At 37.1% G+C, this 23,230-nt stretch overlaps 1 protein-coding gene across 1 annotated transcript in view; it reads left to right on the top strand.

Annotated features, from left to right (window-relative positions):
* Positions 1-23,230, top strand: part of SPAG17 (sperm associated antigen 17) — a 219,474-nt gene that overhangs the window by 148,084 nt on the left and 48,160 nt on the right. Inside the window, exons 25-29 of the mRNA XM_078072554.1 lie at positions 4,501-4,676; positions 7,035-7,158; positions 9,994-10,172; positions 12,052-12,211; positions 19,986-20,203. Coding sequence (XP_077928680.1) covers positions 4,501-4,676; positions 7,035-7,158; positions 9,994-10,172; positions 12,052-12,211; positions 19,986-20,203 — 857 coding nt within the window. The remainder of the gene's footprint in view (positions 1-4,500; positions 4,677-7,034; positions 7,159-9,993; positions 10,173-12,051; positions 12,212-19,985; positions 20,204-23,230) is intronic.

Consider the following 23,230-nt stretch of genomic DNA (forward strand, 5'->3'; position numbering starts at 1 on the left):
GAACAGAACATAACAATACACTATCTCCTGCGTGTATTTTGGTCAGTTTGTTAGAAGAAACTACATCTCAAAATTGTAAAGAAAGAAAAACTTATATATACAAAAATAAAATTAAATACATTGAAAGGATAGAATGTAACTGTAAAGACGAAAATTAAAAAAGATTTTAAAAAGGAGTTGATAAAATAAGAAATTGGTTGAAAAAGGAAAGGAAAAAAATAAAAATAAATTAATTAATTAAAGTTGAAAGACTAAAGAATCATGGGGAAATGCCATGAATTCTATGTGCTGTATTCTCCTATCACTGGAGTTTTGCAGTTCTCATTGATTGGTACACTTGGTCTTGGCTGAATGTTCTTGCTCATTTTCTGGGGGAGGGGCCTGTTGCATTGATTCTCAAGTGTATTTGCCGTGGGGTGGAATTGTACCGCCCTTGCCAGGGGGCCAAGCTAAGTAATCTGCTCTGGTTTGTTCTATATGGTTTTTGTTCCCTGAAGGATTTCTGCACAGCTTTAGAGGATGAGAATGATAATGGTGGCCTCCCAGTCTCTGGCCCTGGAACCTAAAGGTTCAGCACCCCACTCCTCAGTGAGCCCTCAGAGAAAAGCACTCAATCACTCCTCTCTCCCTGGTCTCTGGCTGCACTCTGTGCTCACCCAGTCTGTGACCTAGTGTTTCTATCTCAGGCACACAACCCCATTTCAAGTCTCAAACTTTGCAGACTCCTGCAGTGCATTCTCTTGCTGCTCTTCCTGGGGGAGATAAGGGGTTCTCGCCAGTTCTGCTGCTTCTTGTTGGGCCCCTGCTCATAGAGCAGTCTCCCAACCGTGCCACAGTTCACACTTTATGGCAAACCAGAGCTGAGAGCCCACTCCTGGGCTCACTCTTTGCAGCTGGCTTCCCCGCTCCAATGCCTGAGAGCTCTGCCGCACTCAGGCACCCCCAGTCTTCCTGTGACCCTGAGGGTCCTGAGACCACACTGTCCCAGCTAGGGTTCAGCCCCTGCTTAGCCACCTGAGCAACATCCCTCACCAGAGCCAACTTGTAAAAGTTCCAATTTTGTGCTCCACTGCTATACACTTGCTGTAGCCAGCGAAAGCAGGCTCCCTCCCCCCATGGTCTATCTTCTCATATATCACCTTGGATTCACTTCTCCACACCTCTTACCTTGCAGAAAGCAGCCGCTTTTCTAGTCCGTAGAGTTGCAGCTATTCTTTTCTTAGATCTCTGGTTGAGTTCGCAGGTGTTCAGAATGATTTGATAGCTATCTAGCTGAATTCCTGGGACCAGATGAAATTAAGGTCTCCTACTCTTCCACCATCTTGGACTCCCCTCCATTTTACTCTTTAATTCTATGAATTTGGCTACTTTTGATACCTCATGTAAATGGAATCATACAGTATTTGTCTTTCTGTAATTGGATTATTTCACTGAGCATAATTTCCTTAAGGATCCATCGATGTTGTTGCGTATTATAGAACTTCTTTCTTTTTTAAGCCTAAATAGTATCCCGTTGTATGTATATAGCGACTTTAATTTATCTATTCATCTGTTGATGGACATCTGGGTTGTTTCTACATCTTGGTTACCCTATTCTTTTTGTGCCTTTTAGTTCCTCGAATGCTTTCTTTTATCTCTGGCCATTTTCTCATGCTTTGTAATTTGCTCAGAACACTTCCTCCTGCTGGGTGCACCACCACTTGCAACAGTTAAACTTCCTCCCATCTTTCAAGGTCACAGCTTATAGGTTACTTGCTCTGAGAAAGACTTCACAGATCAAGTGGCAGTAGCATGTGAACTGGGTCTTTGGAAGTGAGTGGGAATTGCATAAGCAAAGAATCAAAGGAAGGGAATTCTAAATACCAAGAATAGTGTGTGCAAAAGCTCAATAACATAAAAGCATGACTTGTTTATGGAAAGGCAAATTGTGCAGTATAGCCAAAGTATAAGTTTTATGGAGGCATTTTGTGTTAGATGTCCTTATTCTGGGTTCCCATGGAGCACTATATTTCCTCTATCAGGGACTTAACACATGACATTGTACCTGAGGGTTTTTTCATTTGATCTACCCATTACAAGTTCCTTGTAGTCTCCTTCATCATTGGTTACCCAATTCATAGTACATAGTAGTAGGTACTCAATAAATATTTATTGAATGAGTAGATGGAGGGGGATGAGAGGGAGGTTTCCAGCTGCCTATAACTGGATGCCATTCACTTATTTATATACTGTACTTCTTATGGGTCAGGAATCTTGCTGGCACTGAACCACAAAGATGACTAAAACCATGGTACATCTACTCAAAAAACTCATTGTCTAGGGGCACCTGGGTGGCTCAGTCATTTGAGTATCTGACCCTTGATTTCAGCTCAGGTCATGATCTCCAGGTTTTGAAATCAAGCTCCACATTGGGCACACACTCAGTGGGGAGTCTGCTTGGGATTCTTTCTCTCCCTCTCCCTCTGCCTCTTCTCTCCTCCTCTCTTCTCTCTCTCTCTCAAATAAATAAATAAATCTTTTTAAAAAAAACTCATTGTCTAATGGGAAAAGAATAAATAGAGAAATAACTGCCAAAGTGCTAGAAATTATATATAAACATAGTACTGGGGACAGCTAGGAAATACTTCAGAGAGAAAGTATAATATCTGAGGTGGGATTTTAGAGATGAATGGGAACTATCCAGACAAAGCAACAAGGAAAGGGAATTCTAGACAGTAAGAACCATTTGTGTATAAACATAAAATTGTGTAAAAGCATAGCATCTTTATAGAAAGGTGAAAAGTTGAGTGTAGCTGGAGTGGTGGGATGTCTGCACTGAATGCCCTATAAGATCAATGAGCATCAAAGGTGTTTAAGTAAAGGATGGGAAGTGACATGATTGGATTTTATATTAGGAATATAATTTTAGTGATAGTTTGGAAAGTACACTGAAGTGGTGGTATTGGAGGTCCCATACCAGTTTGGAAACTTGCTGCAGAAAATCAAATAAGAGATCAATGAGAATATGAAGTAAGTTAGGAATAGATAGGAGAGGCATCATTCAAGAGAAATTTCTGATGGCTTGGTGACTAGTTGGATGTATGAGGTCAGTCAAAAAGAGAAGATACAAATACCTCACTGTCTAACTTGGGAAATGAGATGCTTGATTGGTCATTAAATGAGATTAAGTATATAGGAGGCTTTCCTTTCCTAGGAGAAGAGAGACTTACTGAGTTTGAAATGTCTCCAGTACCACAACCAGAGGGAGATATCTAAAGGCAGTCAGAAATATTAATCTGATGATGAGAAGAAAGGTCATGCCTTATGATGTAAATTTTGGGGTCAGCAGCATGTAGATGACAGTTAGAGCCCCAGTAGTGAGTGAGATACTCAGATCTACTATATATAATAAAGGTGTTCAGTCCTGGCTGTGTATCACAATCACATGTGTTTTTTCACAAATATAAATGCCTGTGCCTCATCCCTAGGGAGTATGATTCAATGGGTCATGATAGGGGCCTGAGCTTTTTATAAAAATTCAATGAGTAATTATTATGAGCAGCCAGAGTTGAGAACATCTGTTGTGTAAGCATAAAGAGCACGTACTGCATGGAGCACTGGTTGTTATAAGAAAACAATGAAGCATGGATCACTACATCAAAAACTAATGATGTATTGTATGGTGACTAACATAATAAAATAAAAATTTTTTAAAAAGCATAAATGGAAAACCCCTGGAATCTAATGACACTTAAGGACTCACAAAAAAGGAAGAACCAGTAAAGGAGACAGAAAAAAATTGTTCAGAGAAGGAAGAGGAAATCCAGGTGGAGTATTATCCTGGAACCCAGAGGAGAATAGAATTCTTTTAAGATGCCAGTGATGCTCAGAAGATTGTGACATAATTCCTTCAGAGATCAGCTTGCCTTTGAGAATTCTGACAATCCTTTTAGACCCAGAATAAAATCAATCTTTTACAACTTCTAAAACTTCTTTTTATCATCTCAACTAGAAAAACCTCTTTTCTGAATTTCCTTGTTTGTATCCCTTATTATTCTCCTATTTAATATGTCCTTGTATTAAAGCTATTTGAGTATAACTCTCATTAGACTATTTTGGCTTCATAAGGTCTTTTTATATATATTTTGTCATTATTGCCCACTGCTCCAAACATGTTGCATGTAAGAACCTCTCAATAAATATTTCTCAAATAGATGGTTATCTTTAGGAGTTCACAATCTAGATGGGAAGGCAAGAACAAGTGAAATAATGACTCAATCAAATATATCAAAATATTAAGTACCTCAGATTTTTTAACTACAATTCTGATTTTTAAATCAACCACATTACCCCTGAAATCTATCCAACTGAAAAATCATGTTCAGCAAGGGTAAAAATTGTTGCCAACTGGTATAAATGCATGGCAACGTGTTTGCGATGCAAACATTTATCTATTTATTTAACAAACATGTAAAATATGAATGTCCAATTTACTTGTTTTCTCCTTTTTTCTTGTTATAGAGGATAAGGATCCTAATTTGGAAACAATGTTGAGTATCCCATCAGCACTTACTACAACAGTAGTTCCTCTTATAGTGACTGTTCCTCAAGGCAAAGTGAAAGGAAAAACAAAAGGCAAAGAAAAACCCAAAGAATCTCTTAAAGAAGAGGAACACCCAAAAGAGGAAGAGAAAAAGGTGCAAGGACTTGCCATGGATTCCTAAACCCTACTCCCTCAATTTTAACGTTTTTAAAATCACGAGTTACGCCAACAGTGTTATTTCAGCACATGTATGTTAATGTGCAGATGCATTAACATTCCTCGAAGTTTCCATTTTGAATGAACAAGAAGAGATTTGCACACAGGAGTTGGATCCCTACCCCAGGAGACATACTGTCATATACAAATGGACTCAGGTCTTTCCTTCTAAACTCAGAATGAAGAGTTCATCCTTTTTTCCAATCTGGGTCTTGGGTATTCTTTGCTTTTGGTTGGTTAAGTTCCTACCAATCTCTAAATACTTTATTTAGTTTCATTAGATAAACAACAACTGAAAGAGGAACACCTCTAATTAAATAGTGGCAACACTTCCATTTGGTAGACTTGGGCTTGGATATTGATGGGCGGAAGGACTGAAGGCCAGCCCGCTTCTGGCCAAAGAGCAGTTCACCCTCTGCTTCCCATGCCACCAAATGCAGACACACACACATACAGAGGCTTTGACTCCAGGCGTGTTCCTAATACAAGAATACAGATCACAAGAATACAGACAAGAAGGAAACCACTGATGAAATCTTGAAAATTTCCTAGGACAGCTGTACAGTTTGTACAATGTACAAATTCTCAACTTATTAGAAGAAAAAAAAACATGTTAAAAAATGATCAGAGATACTGATTTCAGACCTTGGCCCTTTAAACATTATGGTGTTTGTATGTCACTTGACCTCTGCATCATGTTTACTTAGCTGTACTAGATGACTTTTCTCAAGCCAGGACATTTGACCCTTATTAAGTAAAAATTTCATAGTGTTGAGCAGAATAACCCCAGATAATTCATTAATTTGACTGAAAGCAATTTGGTAGCAAACCCATCAGTTCTCCCACAATTTTTAAAAAGTGACAATAATAGAAGGGTGGGAGATAATTACTGGTTTTTTGTGTAATGATAAATTTGTCATGGCAGGTTCATGTCTTTGAACATTATTGTTCATTTTACAGAACTTCATAATTTTTTCCTCTTAATTTTGCTTTGTGTTTTTATTCTTTTAAGATTTTATTTATTTATTTATTTGAGATAGAGTGAGAGAGAGAGAGAGAGAGCACAAGCAGGGGAGGCAGCAGGCAGAGGGAGAAGCAGGCTTTCCACTGAGCAGGGAGCCCGACGCGGAGCTCCATCCCAGGACCCTGGGATCGTGACCTGAGCTGAAAGCAGATGCTTAACCAACTGAGCCACTCAGGCATCCTTGCTTTGTGTTTTCAATTGATTTTTGGCTAACTATTCAGATTTATTATTTGTTAGTAACAAAGGCAGAACAACCTAAATGATCAACAGTAGAAGACTAGTTAAAATAAACAGTAGAGGGCACCTGGGTGGCTCAGTTGGTTAAGCGACTGCCTTCGGCTCAGGTCATGATCCTGGAGTCCCAGGATCGAGTCCCGCATCAGGCTCCCTGCTCAGCAGGGAGTCTGCTTCTCCCTCTGACCCTTCCCCCTCTCATGCTCTCTCTTTCTGTCTCATTTTCTCTCTCAAATAAATAAATAAAATCTTTTAAAAAAATAAATAAAATAAAATAAACAGTAGAAGACTAGTTAAAATAGGTGCAGCAAGAGGGGATCCGCTGGAATGATTTTAGAGGCTAACAGAAGAGAGCCAACTGGAAAAACACATGATTATTATCATTTCAGTTTGGGGTTGGTTGGAAGTAATTAAATAACTTTCATTCTGGAGTACAAGTAACCAAACAAGGGATTCAGCATAGTTAGCATAAAATTAACTAGGATTTTTAGAGTAGACACACCCAAACTTCATTAGTTTATAAATAATCTTTTTACATCTTTTTAAATTGTTTTTACTCACTACAAAAGTAATGCATGCTTATTAGAGAAAAATAATGACACATTTCCTAGTAGTATAACATCTTTAACACCCAAACTTTAAAAGATATACCAAGCAGGTAGTGGGCATGTTGGTCAGCCCTTGCACCCACACTTGCATACAGAGGCATCTTTCAAGGCCTATTTTGAGTCCCAACTGCTCCATGATCCTTTCCTAATTATTCTCATTAATTTTGATATCTTCATTTTGGGAGGAGAGATGTGCTAACCATTTGGTACTATAATTTAATTGTTTCAAAAGGCTGTGTGCTATTCTATGAGCAGAATATAAATTGCACAAAGGTAGAGACTCATGCATCTTTATAGGCTCCATTGCAGGGACCACTAGTCCTGGGCAAATCATATCTTAAGCACTCAGCAAGTGCTTGCTTAGTCACAATACATCAGTAGCTCATTTAGAAAATGACAAACAATTATTCATGTGTTAAATTATTTACAGGAAGAAGTAGAACCAGAACTTGTTTCACAAGAGACTCTTTATGTTCCTACCTTCCAAAACTTAAATGTGTCTTGCCCCAATGGACTCCTGGTGACCTTCACTGGGCAAGAGTCTACAGGTGAGTGTTAGCCAGCGTGGAGCAGAGAGGGAGTGCGGCAAAAGTCATGTAGGAAACAGTTAAATCACCATTGACAGTGTGTGTATTCTTCTACCAGTTAAGCATAGTTGTCGATAACGAACAATAGGCTAATAATAATAATGACCGGCATTTTTTGAGCCCTCAGCACTAAGTACTTAATATACATGAAAATATACAACTATTATAAGCTAAGTTCTAATAATTCCATTTTACAGAATAAATTGAGGCTTCAGGAAGGAGGTTCATTAACTTTCCCAGGTCCCTCAGTTCGTAAGTGGCAGAGATTAAAGGTCATTCTTGGTCAGCGATGGCAAAGCCAGTATTCTTAACAACTGTTACGGGGTGGGACCCTATCTTCCTGGCTCTACAAAGGGCCAAGGTACATTAATTTGCTGGTCTGATCAAATCAAAGGACAGTGAGCATAAAGTAAGTGGAGGCAAATGCAGGTTAAGTGGTTGAAGGAAATCAGTTTGTTCCAGATATTAGGATGTAATTTTATAAAGTCTGTTATTTCTGTACATGGCCTCTAACTTATTAAGATGACTAAATAAGTATAAGTAGGACCTCTTTAATTAACATGGTGTGGCATCTACATTAGTGACTGAATTTGAATATCATTTAAATGGAGGCCCACTATTGCAGTAGAATTAGCAGACGCAACAAAGCAAGCACTGGCCTGGGACTTGAGTTTTATATATGGCCCTTTCAGTTACCTTACTATCTCTGGACCATGTTTCTTCATCTGATAAATGTTTTGTTGTATCAGTAGATCCTGACCTTTATTCACAACCAAATATCCTCTTTATTATAATTCCTTTACATATACCATATTTGAAAAGAGTACCTATCAAAGAAAAAGAGTATACCGATTGAAAACTAATTCAATGTCATGTTTACTTGCCACCCAAATGAAAAGAAACTAAAGGTTGCAGTTGATCTGGCTGGTCTCAATTTTGTTTTTCATTAGGCTTTATCAATATGAAAAATAGACCATGAACCTTTGTTTCTATTTCCAAGGATTCCTAGTGGTCCAGGTTTTCCATGATGGGATTGACTGTGTAATGGCCAGTAAGGGTCTTCCAAAGTCAAAGTCAAAGATGTTATGAGTGTACTAACAGAGATATTTCTAGATAAGAACGATATTTGTTTGTTGGTTTGTTTGCTTGATCCTATTATCAAACCCCAGCTTAATACCTATTTCACCTGTTTTTTTCATTATTATTAGTTTCATTACCTACTCTGATATTATGTCAGTGTAGACAATGTGGATAATAATAACTTTGCTTGGAACACATAATCTTTTAAAAATCTTCCATATATTATGAATATCCCAGTTCAAGTCAACATAAATACCAAAGTAGAAATGTTTTCATCAGGGTCAGCTTTGGACAGAGGAAGGGAAGGTCACACAGTATAAGAAGAATGAGCTTTTCTGGGCGCCTGGGTGGCTCAGTCAGTTAAGCATCTGGCTTCAGCTCAGGTAGTGATCTCATGGTCCTGGGATCGAGCCCCACATCAGGCTCCCTACTCAGTGGAAAGCCTGCTTCTCCCTCTGCTCCTCCGCCTGCTTGTGCTCTCCCTCTCTCTCTCTCTGCCAAATGAATAAATAAAAAATTAAAAAAAAAAAAAAAAGAATGAGCTTTCTTGGGTGACCTTGGACAGGTCATAACCCCTCTCCACCTGAATTTCTTCATTTATAAAATTGTGTCATATACTAAACAGGGTTGTTACAAGTATTAAATGCGAAAATACTTTCTAATCTGGAGCATACTATTCTAGTGTTAGATTTGGAGGAGGTTGTTTGTTTTTTGGTCAGGGTAGCAGCTGTTGTTTTTACAACATGAGAAAATAGTTAAGCATAGAGACTAGTTCAAATCCAAGCCCTACCACTTACTGACTGCGTGACCTTGGAGAAGCTATAACCCTTTCAAGCCTCCATTTCTTCATCTGAAACTCTGGAAAGTGAGAGTGTCTCTCTTAAAGGGTTGTTGAGGTGGGCTGAATAAAACACATATACAAAGCATGTAACATATATAAACATCTCAGTAAATGCTTATTATGTTATTGTTACTAATACTTCTGTGACTTAGAGGGTATCATGAAGGGCCCTCATTCCAAAATATTTTTCGGTCAGCCTGATACAGTCATTGAAATCATTACATATTGATCAGCCCCTTTATAAGTTGAGAAGAGGAAAGTATTCAGTTAGCAAAAACTGAATAGTTTCTATATGCCAGAAATTCTCAATAATAATATTTTCTTTTGAAGGAACTTATTAGGTGCTTTTCTCCTTGATTGCCAGCTAAGAATAGAACCTTGAGAAAGTCTGGATTTGGTTAGAGATGAGGGGATTATGTTTACTTTGAAAGATGATGAATGATTTAGGAAGGACAAGCCTGAGTAACTTCCCCTGGCGCTCCAGGCAACCAGGAGATCCCAGGAGAGCATTGTGCATGCAGGGGCAAGAGCTTACTCAAAGGCAGGAGAAAAGTACCAACAGGGAGAAAAAGGAACATCTAAGACAGCAAAAATCTGCTTCCTTCCTAATTTTGCCAAGGATGTCCTGGAATTCATTAGAAGAATGGGTTATACATGGAGAAAGGTACCTATTAAGTACTTGTAGCTGACCGTATTTACTACACTTGACTATAACAAAGGTAGCAAAACACCAGTGCTCTGGGCCATCTGTCATGATATGAAAACTGCCCCATTATTCAGATGTAGACAGAAGAATGAAAAAAATTAAGCAAAAAGATAAAACGCCAGCTACACAGCATTGCCCAGTTCACAGGAAGGCTGTCTTTCTTTTCTTTTTTAAGATCAGAATGTTACGGATGAGGAACCCACTTGGGACATTATGGTTCGGCAGAGCTACCTCCAGAAGGTGAAGCACTATGAAGTCTACAAAACGGTGATGCCACCAGTGGATCAGGAGGCATCAAGAGTTGTCACCAGGCAAGGCACTGTTGTGAAATACATGTTGGATGGATCCACACAGGTAACAGAATGTTAGATAAATACTACTCCTTCCTGCTGCAAAGTAAAATACAAACAAGCTGTGGGTAAAGAACAGTGTTACGGTAGGCAAAAGGGATAACTCATTTGAAAATGGAGAGACACTTAAAATGACAAACGGAGAATAGTATAGTCTTCTGTGCAATACAGGATACAAACAAATTTATTCTGTATATGATTCAAGACTGCAGACTAAACACAGTGTTTATCTCCTCCCCATCTCAAGGCACCTTAGAATAATTTAAAAAGTACTTTTAAATAATAAATTCATAACAGTACTGGAAAACAACAAAATGTGCCATCAATGGATCAGAAGATTAGGAGAATTTCTAGAAAATGCAAGTCAGATGAGATCAGACTGATGGAGAAACAAGAGCAAAGTTTAAAGCATGTACAAGAGAAAACCTGCTAACCTGGAGGTTGGGAACCAGAAGTCATAATATCCAGAAGCCATATGCCCTGTTCTATCCCTCCCCAGTGATCACAGGGAAATTGCTTCTGTGATCAGAGGATACACCACCAAGAAGTGAAAACGGATCCTCAAGGAGAACAATGACCACGCACCCAAGAATCATCAGGCTTAGAGAAAAACCAACTGCATGAAAGTAAATTACAGAATAATCAAAAAATTAAAGAAATAGCATCTAAAAATAAGAATAAATTGTTAAACAAAAAACTTGAGAGTAAAAGTAACATAGGCAGAGACTTGAGAGTTAACAGTCTACAAAATAACAATAAAAAAAGTTGCTGTGGAAAAAAATAAAGAGTTCTTAGATATTAAAAATGACTATTGTGTGTCAAATCACTGTGTTACAGTGATATGTATATATATATATATATATATATATATATATATATCACTCAGGTATATTATATATATGTATATATATAATATGCCTGAAACTAATATAATATTGTATGTCAATATACTTCAGTTAAAAACTTTAAAGGAGAAAAAAAAGAAGAAAAACAATTGTGAAAAATTAAGGTGAGAAAGTGGATTATGAGGGAGAGAAAAGTTAAGAGATGTGGAAAAGGGATCTGAAAAATATAATCTCCAGGAGAAGAAAATAGTGGGAGTGAAGGGGGAAAATAATGAAAGAAATAATCAAGGGAATTCTCCCAGAGTTAAAAAAACAAACAAACAAAAAAAAAACAACAACTTCGGATTAAACAGGACAACCAAGTGCCAAGCAGGATTGATACTAATTATCTTTAAAAGATCATCTAGATATGTCATAGTGCAATTTTGGAACTGCACAGATAGACAATCCCAAAACTTCCTAAAGGAAACCAGTTACCTACTATAGAATGAGAACTGGATGGACGTTAGATTTCTCATTAGCAGCACTGGTGGGGGTTCTTGTCGTGTTCATTGGTAGGTTATAGATACTGATCCAGATAGATGTATTGATGATACCTGTAGACACGACACATTCTAGAGATGTTGATAGAGACGAAACATTTAAATATGTAATAAAATTTTAAATGTAGTCATTATATAAATTGAAAAAGAATGGGTAATTTTCTAGTTGCATAGAATGGAGAAAATAAAAAACAAATAAATATAAAAAAATAAAAATTCAAGTCAATCCAATAAAAGACAAGAAATAAAAAGAAAAGAAACAAAATAGAAGGTAAATGGAAAACATTGAATATATTATCATGCTCGTTATTAAGCTATAGTCTCTGAGCTCCAAAGCCACCATCCTATAATATGCTTTGTGCTGAGTCTGGAGGTCTGCAAACAGCATTTTTCCTTTGGATTAATTTCAACCTCTACCAGTTTGATACACCATGTTAAATGTTAACCAGCCTCTTCCTTGCTTCTGAGAATGTAAGAATTTCTGCTTTTCCTTCAGGTTCTCTTTGCAGATGGTGCTGTGAGCAGTAGTCCTGATTCAGGCCCTGTTTTTCCTCCTGTTGAAATGCCACCAAGCCCTCACAGTGGAGACTTGATGGACACAGTTTTTCAGCAAAAGTCAGAAACAGCACCATCTGAGATTGTCATTCCAAAGAAAGGTAATAATTGAAGCCTCTCAATTTATAATGTATTTAATAAATCTTATACTTCTCATCTTTTCTATGAATATGCTCATGTAAGTTCACATATATACATACATATACATCTTAATTGAATCACAGCACTACACACTGTTTCATGAACTGCTTTTTCCTCTTAGTAATAAATAATGAACATATACTCTTACACAGCTTTAGCTCTAATGCCTGGGCTACTGTTTTAGGGTTAGTTGAGCAGACCAATGATGTCAAGCTTCTAACTAGGCATCCCTTTGGTTCTCTAGACCTTTTCCTCCGAGCTGCGAGCTGGGAGAAGGCCACACCAGCTCCAGGTGTGAGGGTCTCATATGATACCTCTCAAAGCAAAAAGCAAAGAGAGTGAATACAAGAACTTTCAAGTGTCTCTTTTTATCAGGGAGGAAAACATTTCCAGATTCCACCCCCTTCCCCCACCAGCAGACCTCCCCTTATATCCTATTGACTAGACCTGGCCAAGGACCTAGGCTGGGAAAACAAGCATCTGACATTTTTGAATTTTTTTTAGGAGATGAGCACTACTATTAGGGAAAAATGAAGCTGGATAACTCTTGAGTAAGCAGTCAACCGTGCCTGCCATAATCTAATTTATGAATTTGTTCTCCTCAGAGATATTCTCGATTTACATCCCTACCTCCAATGCAGTATGAAAATATCTGCTTCCTCATACCCTTGCCAATGCTGGATTTCCTTATTCTTTTAATCTTATTCCATTTGATTTGATAGATAATAATCTTTTTATTATGTTACTTTGCATTTCTTTGTTATTGGTGAGGCTAAACATTTATCAATTTTTTTCTTTTTGTGAATTTTCTATTCACGTATTTTCTTAGTTTACTATTGGGATGTTCATTACTTTCATATTTATTTTTAAGAGATCTTTATATGTAGGAGATGTGTGTTTGTGTACCAGGCACAATTCTGAATACTTTAAAATATTAAATCAGCTAATCCTCATAACAACTCTGTGTGATATATATTTTAATAATTCCACTTTACAGATGAGGAAATGGAGACACAGAGAGGTGGAGTAACTTCCTCGAGGTCTCTCAGCTACTAAGTGGTAGAGCTGGGATTGAAGACTGGGCATCTGCATTGCAAATTTTTCTCAATTTCTCATAGGACTTAGGTGATCTGAGACCAAGATTTAATCTTCTTTGTCAATTTCACACATCTCCCCATAGTAACCAGTAACCTTGCTTAGAGGCAAACTGAATTCCCTTTTTGGTTACACTCAAAATTTAATGAAATAGACTTTTCCTTAGTAGTAGCTGAGGGTTCTTGGTTGAAGAGAATGAAAGCGTCCTCATTGCTTTCAAATTTCCAGCTCAAAGCCTCCCCTCCTTTTTTGATGGAAGAAGACTTGATGTAAGTGTAACCACTTCTCTTAGAGACTGGCTGGGTTCCAAAGGGCTTCTGCCTCCAGCATGGTGTGCTTCAGATTTCTTTAAAGCCCATCCATCTAAGATAATACACTTAAAAAAAAAAAAAAAAACCCTAATAGACTATCTTTTTAAGAGCAATATTAGGTTTACCGAAAAAAATGAGCAGAACGTACAGAATTCCCCTACACTTCCTCCCTACCTGGCTCACAGTTTTCCTTATTTTAAACACATCTGTTATAATTGATGAGCCAATATCAAGACATTATTATTAACTGAAGTCCATAGTTTGCATTAGGGTTCGTTCTTCGCGTTGTATAGTTCTAAGAGTTTTGACAAATGCATAATGTAGTCAATCTACCACTACAATAACATACAGAATAATTTTACCCCCGGGGAAGTCGGAGGAAACCTGTGCTCTATTTATTCCTCTCTCCCCTCACCTTCTCCCCAAAACCAGTACCCATGAGCCGACACTCTCTTTTTCCCTCTACCCAGAACCTTGGAACCACCAATCTACTTTCTGTTACTATGGATTGACATATTCTGGACATTTCATATAAGGAGAAGCATACAGTATAAGGCCTTTTGTGACTAGCTTCTTTTAGTTAGCATAATATTTTCAAGGGTCATCTATGTTGTAACTTGTGTCAGCACTTCATTTTTATGGTCGAGTAATATTCTGTTGTATGGATACACCACATTTTGTTTACCCACTCATCAATTTGATGGACATACAGGTTGTTTCCACTTTTGGGAAATTGCAAATAAAGTTGATATGAATATTTCTGTACAAGTTTTGGTGTGGACGTATGTTTCCATTTCTCTTGAGTAGATACCCAGGAGTGGAATTGCTAGAATAGTGACTCTGTTTCTAATTTTGAGCACCCGACAAACTGTTTTCCAAAGCAGCTGCATTATTTTCTATTCTCACCAGCATGGATGAGGGGGTTCCTATTTCTTCACATTCTTGCCGACACTGTTATTTTCTGTCTGGAGCCATTCTAGTGGGCATAATAGTGGTATCCTATTTTGATTTTGATTTGCATCTTCTTAATGGTTAGTGATGTTGAATACCTTTTCATGTGCTTAGTGAACATTTGTCTATCTTCTTTGGAGAAATGTCTATTCAAATCCTTGCCCCAATTTTGTAATGGATTATTTGTCTTCTTATTTTTGAGTTGTAAGTATACTTTGTGTATTTTGGATACAAGTTCCTGATCAGATACAAATCAGATACATGATTTGTGAATATTTTCTCCCAGTCTTTGGGCTATCTTTCCATATTCTTATTGGTGTCTTTTCATGGTGTCCATTTTGCTGAAGTCCAATTTATCTGGTTTTTTTTCCCTCTGGTTGCTTGTACTTTTGGTACTGTATCTAAGAAATCATTGCATAATCCAAAGTCACAAAGACTTATTCCTGTATTTTCTTCTAAGAGTTTTAAATTTTTAGCTCTTGCATTAGGGGCTTGTACATCCATTTTTATATGATTTTTTTTATATGATATGAGATAGGGGTCCAAATTCATTCTTTCAAGTTTATTAAAAAGACAATTATTTCTCCCATTGAATTGGTTGGCACCTCAGTCAAAAATCAATTAACCATAAATGTTAAGGTTTATTTTTGGATTCTTATTTCTGCTCCACTGATCTATATGTTTATCCTTTTGCCAACATCTCATTGTCCTGACTGCTATAGCTTTATAAGTTTGAGTCACCCATGTTTGTTTTACTTTTTTAATGTAGTTTTGACTATTCTGGTTCTCTAGCATTTCTGTATGAATTTTAGGATCAGATTATTAATTTCTGCAAAAGAGGCAGCTGGGATTTTTATAGAGATTCCACTGAACATGTAGATAAATTTTGAGAGCATTGACATCTTAACAATATTGTCTCTAATTCATGAACTAGGGATATCTTTTTATTTATTTAGGTCTTCTTTAATTTCATTCAGCACTTTTTTATAGTTTTCAGTATACAATTATTAACAATTGTTTTGTTAAGTTTTCCTAAGTGTTTTATTCTTCTTGATCCTATTATAAATGGAATTATTTTATTTTGGGGTTGTTCATTGATGGTGTACACCAATACAATTGAATTTTTGTATTTTGGCCTTGTATCATGAAATGTTGCTGAACTTTTTTACTCCAATATTTTTTGCTTTGCAGCAACTTTGGAAATAAGATCCCAACCCCCGGTGTTTGTTGTTGTTGTTGCTGTCATTGCTGTTTGTTTAGTGACTTTCCTGAACTTATTCTTGCAAGTCTCTCTCCTTTGTCCTGTGTGGCTACTAAAGTCTCTGCTGTATTAGCTTAGTGATCAGCTAGTGATTAGGTGGGGATTTACTTACATGCCTCAAGCCAAAAAGTCTCCCAGCCTTTGCCAAGGGAGCTTATTGGGGCATTCCTTCATCACTCTCACAGTTTAAACCCTAGCCTTAGCCTCAAGGTCAGCCAGAGGTGAGAGATTCGGTGTTTCTCAGGTCTTTCCTGGACATGAGTACAATCCTACACATTCATCTGGCCACAGGAAAATGTCAGAGTTTTTCAAAGTCCCTACAGTCATCTCATTCTCCAGCTTTTCAAGTTTTTAGGTCAGCCTCTTGTTTGCCCCAACTATTATTGCTGCCTGAGACAGCCACATGATGATTAATGGCCACCGATTGTTTCAACAAGGGCCCCAGCATAAGGCTGTTTACAGTGAGTGAATTCTGATTCAGGTCAGAGTGAGGATTTTCAGGGAATTTTCAGAGCAAACAATGATGAGTCTCTAGGAATGGGGCTTTTAGGGAGAATTCCAGGCCTATTGGCCCCCTCCAGCAGCTGCCACACTGTTGGCTTTCACAGCTACTGTGATTCCAAGGCTACTGTTTTTCAAGGCTCCTGCACAGTTGGAGATGGGGAAGATGGAGGATGAGAATCGGGCAAGTTGTAACACCACAAAGCATTGGTTCTTCCTGAGATTCAGCTGATTGTTGCAATTCTTTGGTTTATTTCCAGAATTCTGAAAGAGTTGGGTTTTTTTTTAAAGATTTTATTTATTTATTTATTTATTTATTTATTTATTTATTTGACAGAGAGACACAGCAAGAGAGAAAACACAAGCAGGGGGAGTGGGAGCGGGAGAAGCAGGCTTCCCACTGAGCAGGGAGCACGATGCGGGGCTCGATTCCAGGACCCTGGGATCATGATCTGAGCCAAAGGCAGACGGTTGACGACTGAGCCACCCAGGCGCCCCATAGAGTTGATTTTGATTTTTTTTTTCCCAGTGTTCTCACTGTTTGGTTGGAAGAATGGCTTTTTGAAGGTCCTTTCTTGCCATTCCAGAAGTGCTTCTCCCATCTCACAAGAAATACTATTTAGTATTTTCATTATTTTTTTAGCTCTAAATATTTTCTAATTTCCATAATGACTTCCTTTTTGACCCACAAGTTACTTAAACATGTTTCTAAATTTCCAAAACTGTGAAGTGTTTCTAGGATTTTTTAATAATCGATTTTTAACTAATTTTTTGAAATTCGTTGAAACATGATGTATAGCCTCAAATATGGGCAAGTGTTTAAAAAAGTCTGTGTATTGATCCTGGGGCGCCTGGATGGCTCAGTCGTTAAGCGTCTGCCTTTGGCTCAGGTCATGATCCCAGGGTCCTGGGATCGAGCCCCGCATCGGGCTACCTGCTCAGCAGGAAGCCTGCTTCTCCCTCTCCCACTCCCCCTGCTTGTGTTCCCTCTCTCGCTGTGTCTCTCTCTGTCAAATAAATAAATAAAATCTTTAAAAAAAAATAAAAAAATTAAAAAAAAATAAAATAAAAAAAATAAAAAAGTCTGTGTATGATTGAAAAGGGCATGTATCCTGCAGTTATTGAGTATAGTGTTCTCTTTATAACTGTTAGATCAAAACTGTTAGCTGTGTTATCCAATCTATTTTCAAGTTCAGCAAACTTCTCTGCAAAGGGCAATATAGTAAATATTTTTTTTATTATGTTCAGTTAGCCAACATATAGTACATCATTAGTTTTTGATGCAGTGTTCAATGATTCATTAGTTGTGTATAACACCCAGTGTTTATTTAGACTGTATGAGCCATATTGTCCCTGTCACAACTACTCACCTCTGCCATTGTAGCATGAAAATAGCCATAGACCATACATAATTAAATGAACATGGTGTATTGGATTTAAATAAAACTTATTCATGGACACTAAAATTTGAATTTCATATAATTTTCATGTATCACAAAATATTATTCTTTTGATTTTTTAATTATATAGAAATGTCAAAAGAAGCATTACTTCACAGACTACAACAACAGACAGCAAGCCATATTTGCTCTACATGTCAAAATTTGCCAATCCCTATTGTATAACTTCATGGATATTTTTAATCTACTATATCAATTTATTCAACAGAAGTATGTTTATTTTTTTAGTAATAATAATACTAATATTTACTTTTGTTTTTTATTTTTTTGAGAGTGAAAATAGTATTTTATTTTTTTATTTTTTTATTATGTTATGTTAGTCACCATACAGTACATCATTAGTTTTTGATGTAGCAAAAGTATGTTTAAATAAGGATAAAATAGTCTATCCAGGTGCTATACTCCTTATAATTTAATCTTTATTTCTGAAATTATTATATCTTTTTAATAGTTCTGTAAGGTTTTTCTTTATATACTTTGAGGATGTGATTTTATTAACTTACAAATTTAGATATCTTCATGGTAAATTTAACTTCTTATCAGTAGGCAGTGGCTTTTTGTTCTAGGATTTTTTTTTTTTGCCCTTATGTCTATTTTGCTTATATTATCATAGCCACACCAGCTATTGTTTAATCCCTTTGCATTATAACTTTTTCATACTTTATTTTACTTTCAGTGGTTTATGTTTAAATATATCTCTTGTAAGCAACTTATAGGTGAATATTTTAAAAATTTAATTTGATAATTTTTGTCTTTTAATCAGAGCTTCTAATCCATTTATTGTATAACAGATATTTTCTGAAAATGTCTTTATGTTGTCCCCACCCTTGGATGATAATTTCACTGGGTATAGAATTCTGGATTAATAGGTGTGTCCTCTCCAGCATATTGACAAAAATTCCTTAGATTCTTCTTGCTTCCAGTGTTGCTGTCGAAAAGTTGGCTCTCAGTCTAATTGTTGTTGCCATGAAGATAATCTAACTGCCTTGAAAATATTTTATTTTTCTTATTATAATTTCAATACAATTTAGCTAGGTGTGGATTTCTTTTTATTTATCCAAGTGAGAATAAATTGGGATTATTGAATCTATGGATTAGTATCTTTCATTTAGTCTGGAAAATTCTCAATAATTACCTCTTTAAATGTTGTTTCTGTTCCATTTTTTTGCATATATTAGAGACTTTTACCTCTCTTTTATTATTTCTATTACTTTGACTCTCTGAGAGTCATTCTAAATAATTTCTTTAGGTCTATCAGTTCTCTTTTAATGCTCTGGAAATAGAAATAAGTCCAAATTTAATTTGGGCAAAGGTAAAGCTTAGCTTCCTGCATATGTCTTATTGGACTCGTCCCATTAGTTAAATCTGCATCTTAGGCCAAGATCCATGCTCTGGTGCACATTTCATACTCTGAATCTGAGGAATCTTCCTAGAACTAACAATCCTTCACTACCTTTGTTTGTAATTTGCTTCTGGGTCTGAGTTTACCTCATCATTGAGGTTTGATAACACTGGCCAATCTCATCTACAGATCACTCATCATTATTTATACAAATGGAGCAAATCTATCCATGATAGAGGGATTGAGGTATTATTCACAGAGTTCGATAAGGTTTTTTCAGTTCTGTATTCCTTTCCAAATAGGTGGTGTTGGGGGGATTGGGAGGAGGGATGCGTCAAATGATTATCCATGTAGTAGTTGAATTGTACAAATCCTCTCCCCTAGTGAGAGGCCAAAGATATATGCCTGGTTGGTAAAGTTCTCCAGATCCAGAGCTAAAGAAAGCTGTCTCCTATCTAAGACTAACAAAATGACAAAATCAGGGGAATGAAGAGTTAAAAATCTGGGAAAATGCTAGAGTTCAGTAAGTCAAAAGAAGGAATCTGAGGTACGGAGCAAAGGTAAGCTTTAAAAACTAGGGTACAAAACCCCAAATCTGGAATCCAGGGAGCTATAGGCAATACCCCAAATTATACAGAAATTGACCAGAATAGGTATTTTTCCCACTTGAGAAATAATATAATTGATGAATACAACTTAGAATTTCTATGCCACAGTGTCTGATGTAGCTTACAGTGTGTTAAAACTTAATGAATAATCTATATAATTGATATTATAATTATACTGTGTTTGATTTTACTTGAACTTCTGCAGGAAAAAGTCACAAAAATCAGTCATCAATTGCACATAAGAATGAAAGCCATGAACCTCACCCAGAGACAGTTCAAAGAGTAACTCCTGTGGAGGTTCATGTAGGCACCTGGTTTACAACCACACCTGAAGGAAATCGGATTGGCACCAAAGGATTAGAAAGAATAACAGACATGACCCCATTATTATCCTTTAAGGCCACAGATCCTGTCAACGGAACGGTATGGCAAACTATTGTGTATTGCAAAATTTTTATAAATCATTAGAGTTCTGAAACAACACATTAGAAGAGCACCTGACAAATAATTAATTTTTTGTAACTACTTGGTAAATAGTGGGTGGATGGATGAACAGATGGATCCATCTTTGCAAACACAAAACCTTTGTGTGGTTTATTTGACTAGAAAAATGTACCATGAAATACTAATTTTTGAAATGAGAAACAGATCATGAATATCTATATCACATTTAATACATATAAGATTGTGTCATATATTTCTTTATCTTGGATATATTTGTGTGTATGTCTTATCTTCTAGAAGCTGAGGGGCTACACTTTGTTCCTATTTCTTTGTGTGCAACTGAAATGAGTGGTAGAAATTTATTCATGATCCATGGCTTCAAAGAATGTATAGTATATTTAAGGAGATGTTTACATTAAATAATTCAAGAATTTGGCAACATTACAGAGCAACTGGACAAAAGATTTGTAGCCTAAGAATAAGTGACAAATGAGTGGTATAGAAAATAATGGTTTGGGGGCACCTCGATGATGCTGTCAGTTAAACGTCTAACTCTTGGTTTTGGCTCAAGTCACAATCTCAGGGTCGCGAGATTGAGCCCCATGTCCAGCTCTGCACTTATGCAGAGTCTACTTGAGATTCTCTCTCTCCCTCTGCCCCTCCCATTACTCATGTGCCCTCTCTCTCTTAAATAAATAAATAAATAAATATAAAATCTTCAAAAAAAAAAAAAAAGAAAGAAAAGAAAAGAATGGTTTGGCTTATTATGTGAAATCAAAACTCCTGGGATGAACAATAGTACCTTCTATGTGGCAGGCCTTCTGTTAGGGGGTTGGTTTTTTGTTTTGTTTTTTTTTTTAAGATTTTACTTATTTATTTGACAGAGAGAGAGATAGCAAGAGCAGGAACACAAGCAGGGGGAGAGGGAGAAGCAGTCCTCCCACCAAGCAGGGAGCCCAACCCCAGGACCCTGGTATATGACCTAAGCTGAAGACAGACGCCTAAAACTGAGCCACCCAGGTGCCCCGTGGGGGTTGGGGTTTTGTGTACATTATCTCATTCAGTCTCCACACCAATGAATATTATACTACTCTGGTGAGGAAATTGGGCCTCAGCAAGTTAAGTAATGCAGTCAAGAGTACACATCCAGGAAGTGCTGGATCCCAATTAGAAGCAGTTGTTGGTGACTGAAAACTGAGCTCTTTCCATTCCTCAGCTAGTCCTCTGACATCTCATGTGGAGCTTTGCAGTAGCCTTTGCAGTACCCATGACATGATGGATAGTTGCCTTATATCTGGGTTTGGGACTTCCTACCCTTGTTTATAACAATGTGCTGCTGGTCAAAAGCAAAATGACTGCTCACTATTGAGATGAATTACATTACCTAAACAAACGTGTTTTCCTTTCTTCTTCAGTCTACTTCTGAAATAATTTTGTAATCTCTTACCTTGTCTGCTAGTTGTATTTTTTGTGAGACTCAAAGTACGTATTATCTCAGGAAGGTTTTCTGGTCACTTCAAATAACTCCCTTTCATTCAGCCCCTGATGTAGATTATTTAGCATAATATGCAAATGCGATTAATATTTCTTAGTAACTCTCTATTTCCCTAATTATTACCTATCACCATTATGGAAACATGAACCAATGTCCAAGAGCCTGGATTCAAGCATTCGTTGAACATCAGACACCTAACAGATAAATAAAAACAACAGTAATAATAATATTGACTGATCGCTTGCTGTTTGCCAAGCCCTCTTCTCCTTTTATTCTCACAACAGACTTGTGTTGTTTCCATTTTACAGATGAGGCAAAAACAGAAAGGTTAAATAATTTTCCCAAAAGCACACAGCAAGTAGTAGAGTCAGAATGTGAACCCCAAGGTTGCATTCCAGATCCCGTGTGCTTAGCCACCAGGGAAATAAGGGCCAAGAAATCACACGGTTGTATGAAACCAAATTGAAAATGGATGTTTTTTCATGACACCTGACATGAAGTATCACTAAATTAGAGGTGTGGGCACTGCCCTCGTGGTGACACAGACCTGGTTTTGAACCCCAGCCACACTCCTACTGGTTGTGTGACTTTGGACAAGCTTCTAATCCAGTTTTTCTTATTTACAAAATGGAGATAATAGTCATACCTGAGACAATTGATAAGATGATGCCAGATCCAACACTAGCAGGTGTTCAGTAAATATTCTTACTACTGTATTCTTCCCACCACTGAGAATAATAATTTTCCCACCATATGGTGACCAGAAAGTGTCAGTGTTATGTGGTGTTTTGAAATGTTCGAATAATTCTAAATAATAGTAAATATCTCTACTGGCTAAAGAGCTAGTATTAACCCTTGCTGACTTGATGACTGACTGAATGTTAATCACTTTGCCAACATTATCTCGCTTAATCCACATTACATCCCTGAAGAAGATACTAGTGTTGCCTTCATTTTGCAGATGAGGAAACTAGAGCACAGAGAAGTTAAGCCACTTGCCTAAGTTGCCCAGCCATCTGTGAAGTTAGGATTTGAACTCAGGCAGCTTTACTCCAGAGCTCGTGCTCTCAACCACTATATTCTTTTTTTTTTTAATTTTTTTATTAACATATAATGTATTACTTGTTTCAGGGGTACAGGTCTGTGATTCATCAGTCTTACACAATTCACAGTGCCCACCATAGCACATACCCTCCCCAATGTCCATCACCCAGCCACCCCATCCCTTCCACCCCCTCCCCTCCAGCAACCCTCAGTTTGTTTCCTGAGATTCAGAGTCTTATGATTTGTCTCCCTCTCTGGTTTCGTCTTGTTTAATTCTTCCTCTCTTCCCTTATGATACTCTGTCTTGTTTCTCAAATTCTTCATATCAGTGAGATCATATGATACTTGTCTTTCTCTGATTGACTTATTTCACTTAGCATAATACCTTCTGGTTCCATCCACGGTGTTGCAAATGGCAAGATTTCATTTTTTGATGGCTGCATAATATTCCATTGTATATATATACA

The sequence above is a fragment of the Halichoerus grypus genome, chromosome 5 (genome assembly GCF_964656455.1).
Source record: "Halichoerus grypus chromosome 5, mHalGry1.hap1.1, whole genome shotgun sequence".
In the NCBI taxonomy this organism is placed as follows: Eukaryota; Metazoa; Chordata; class Mammalia; order Carnivora; family Phocidae; genus Halichoerus; species Halichoerus grypus.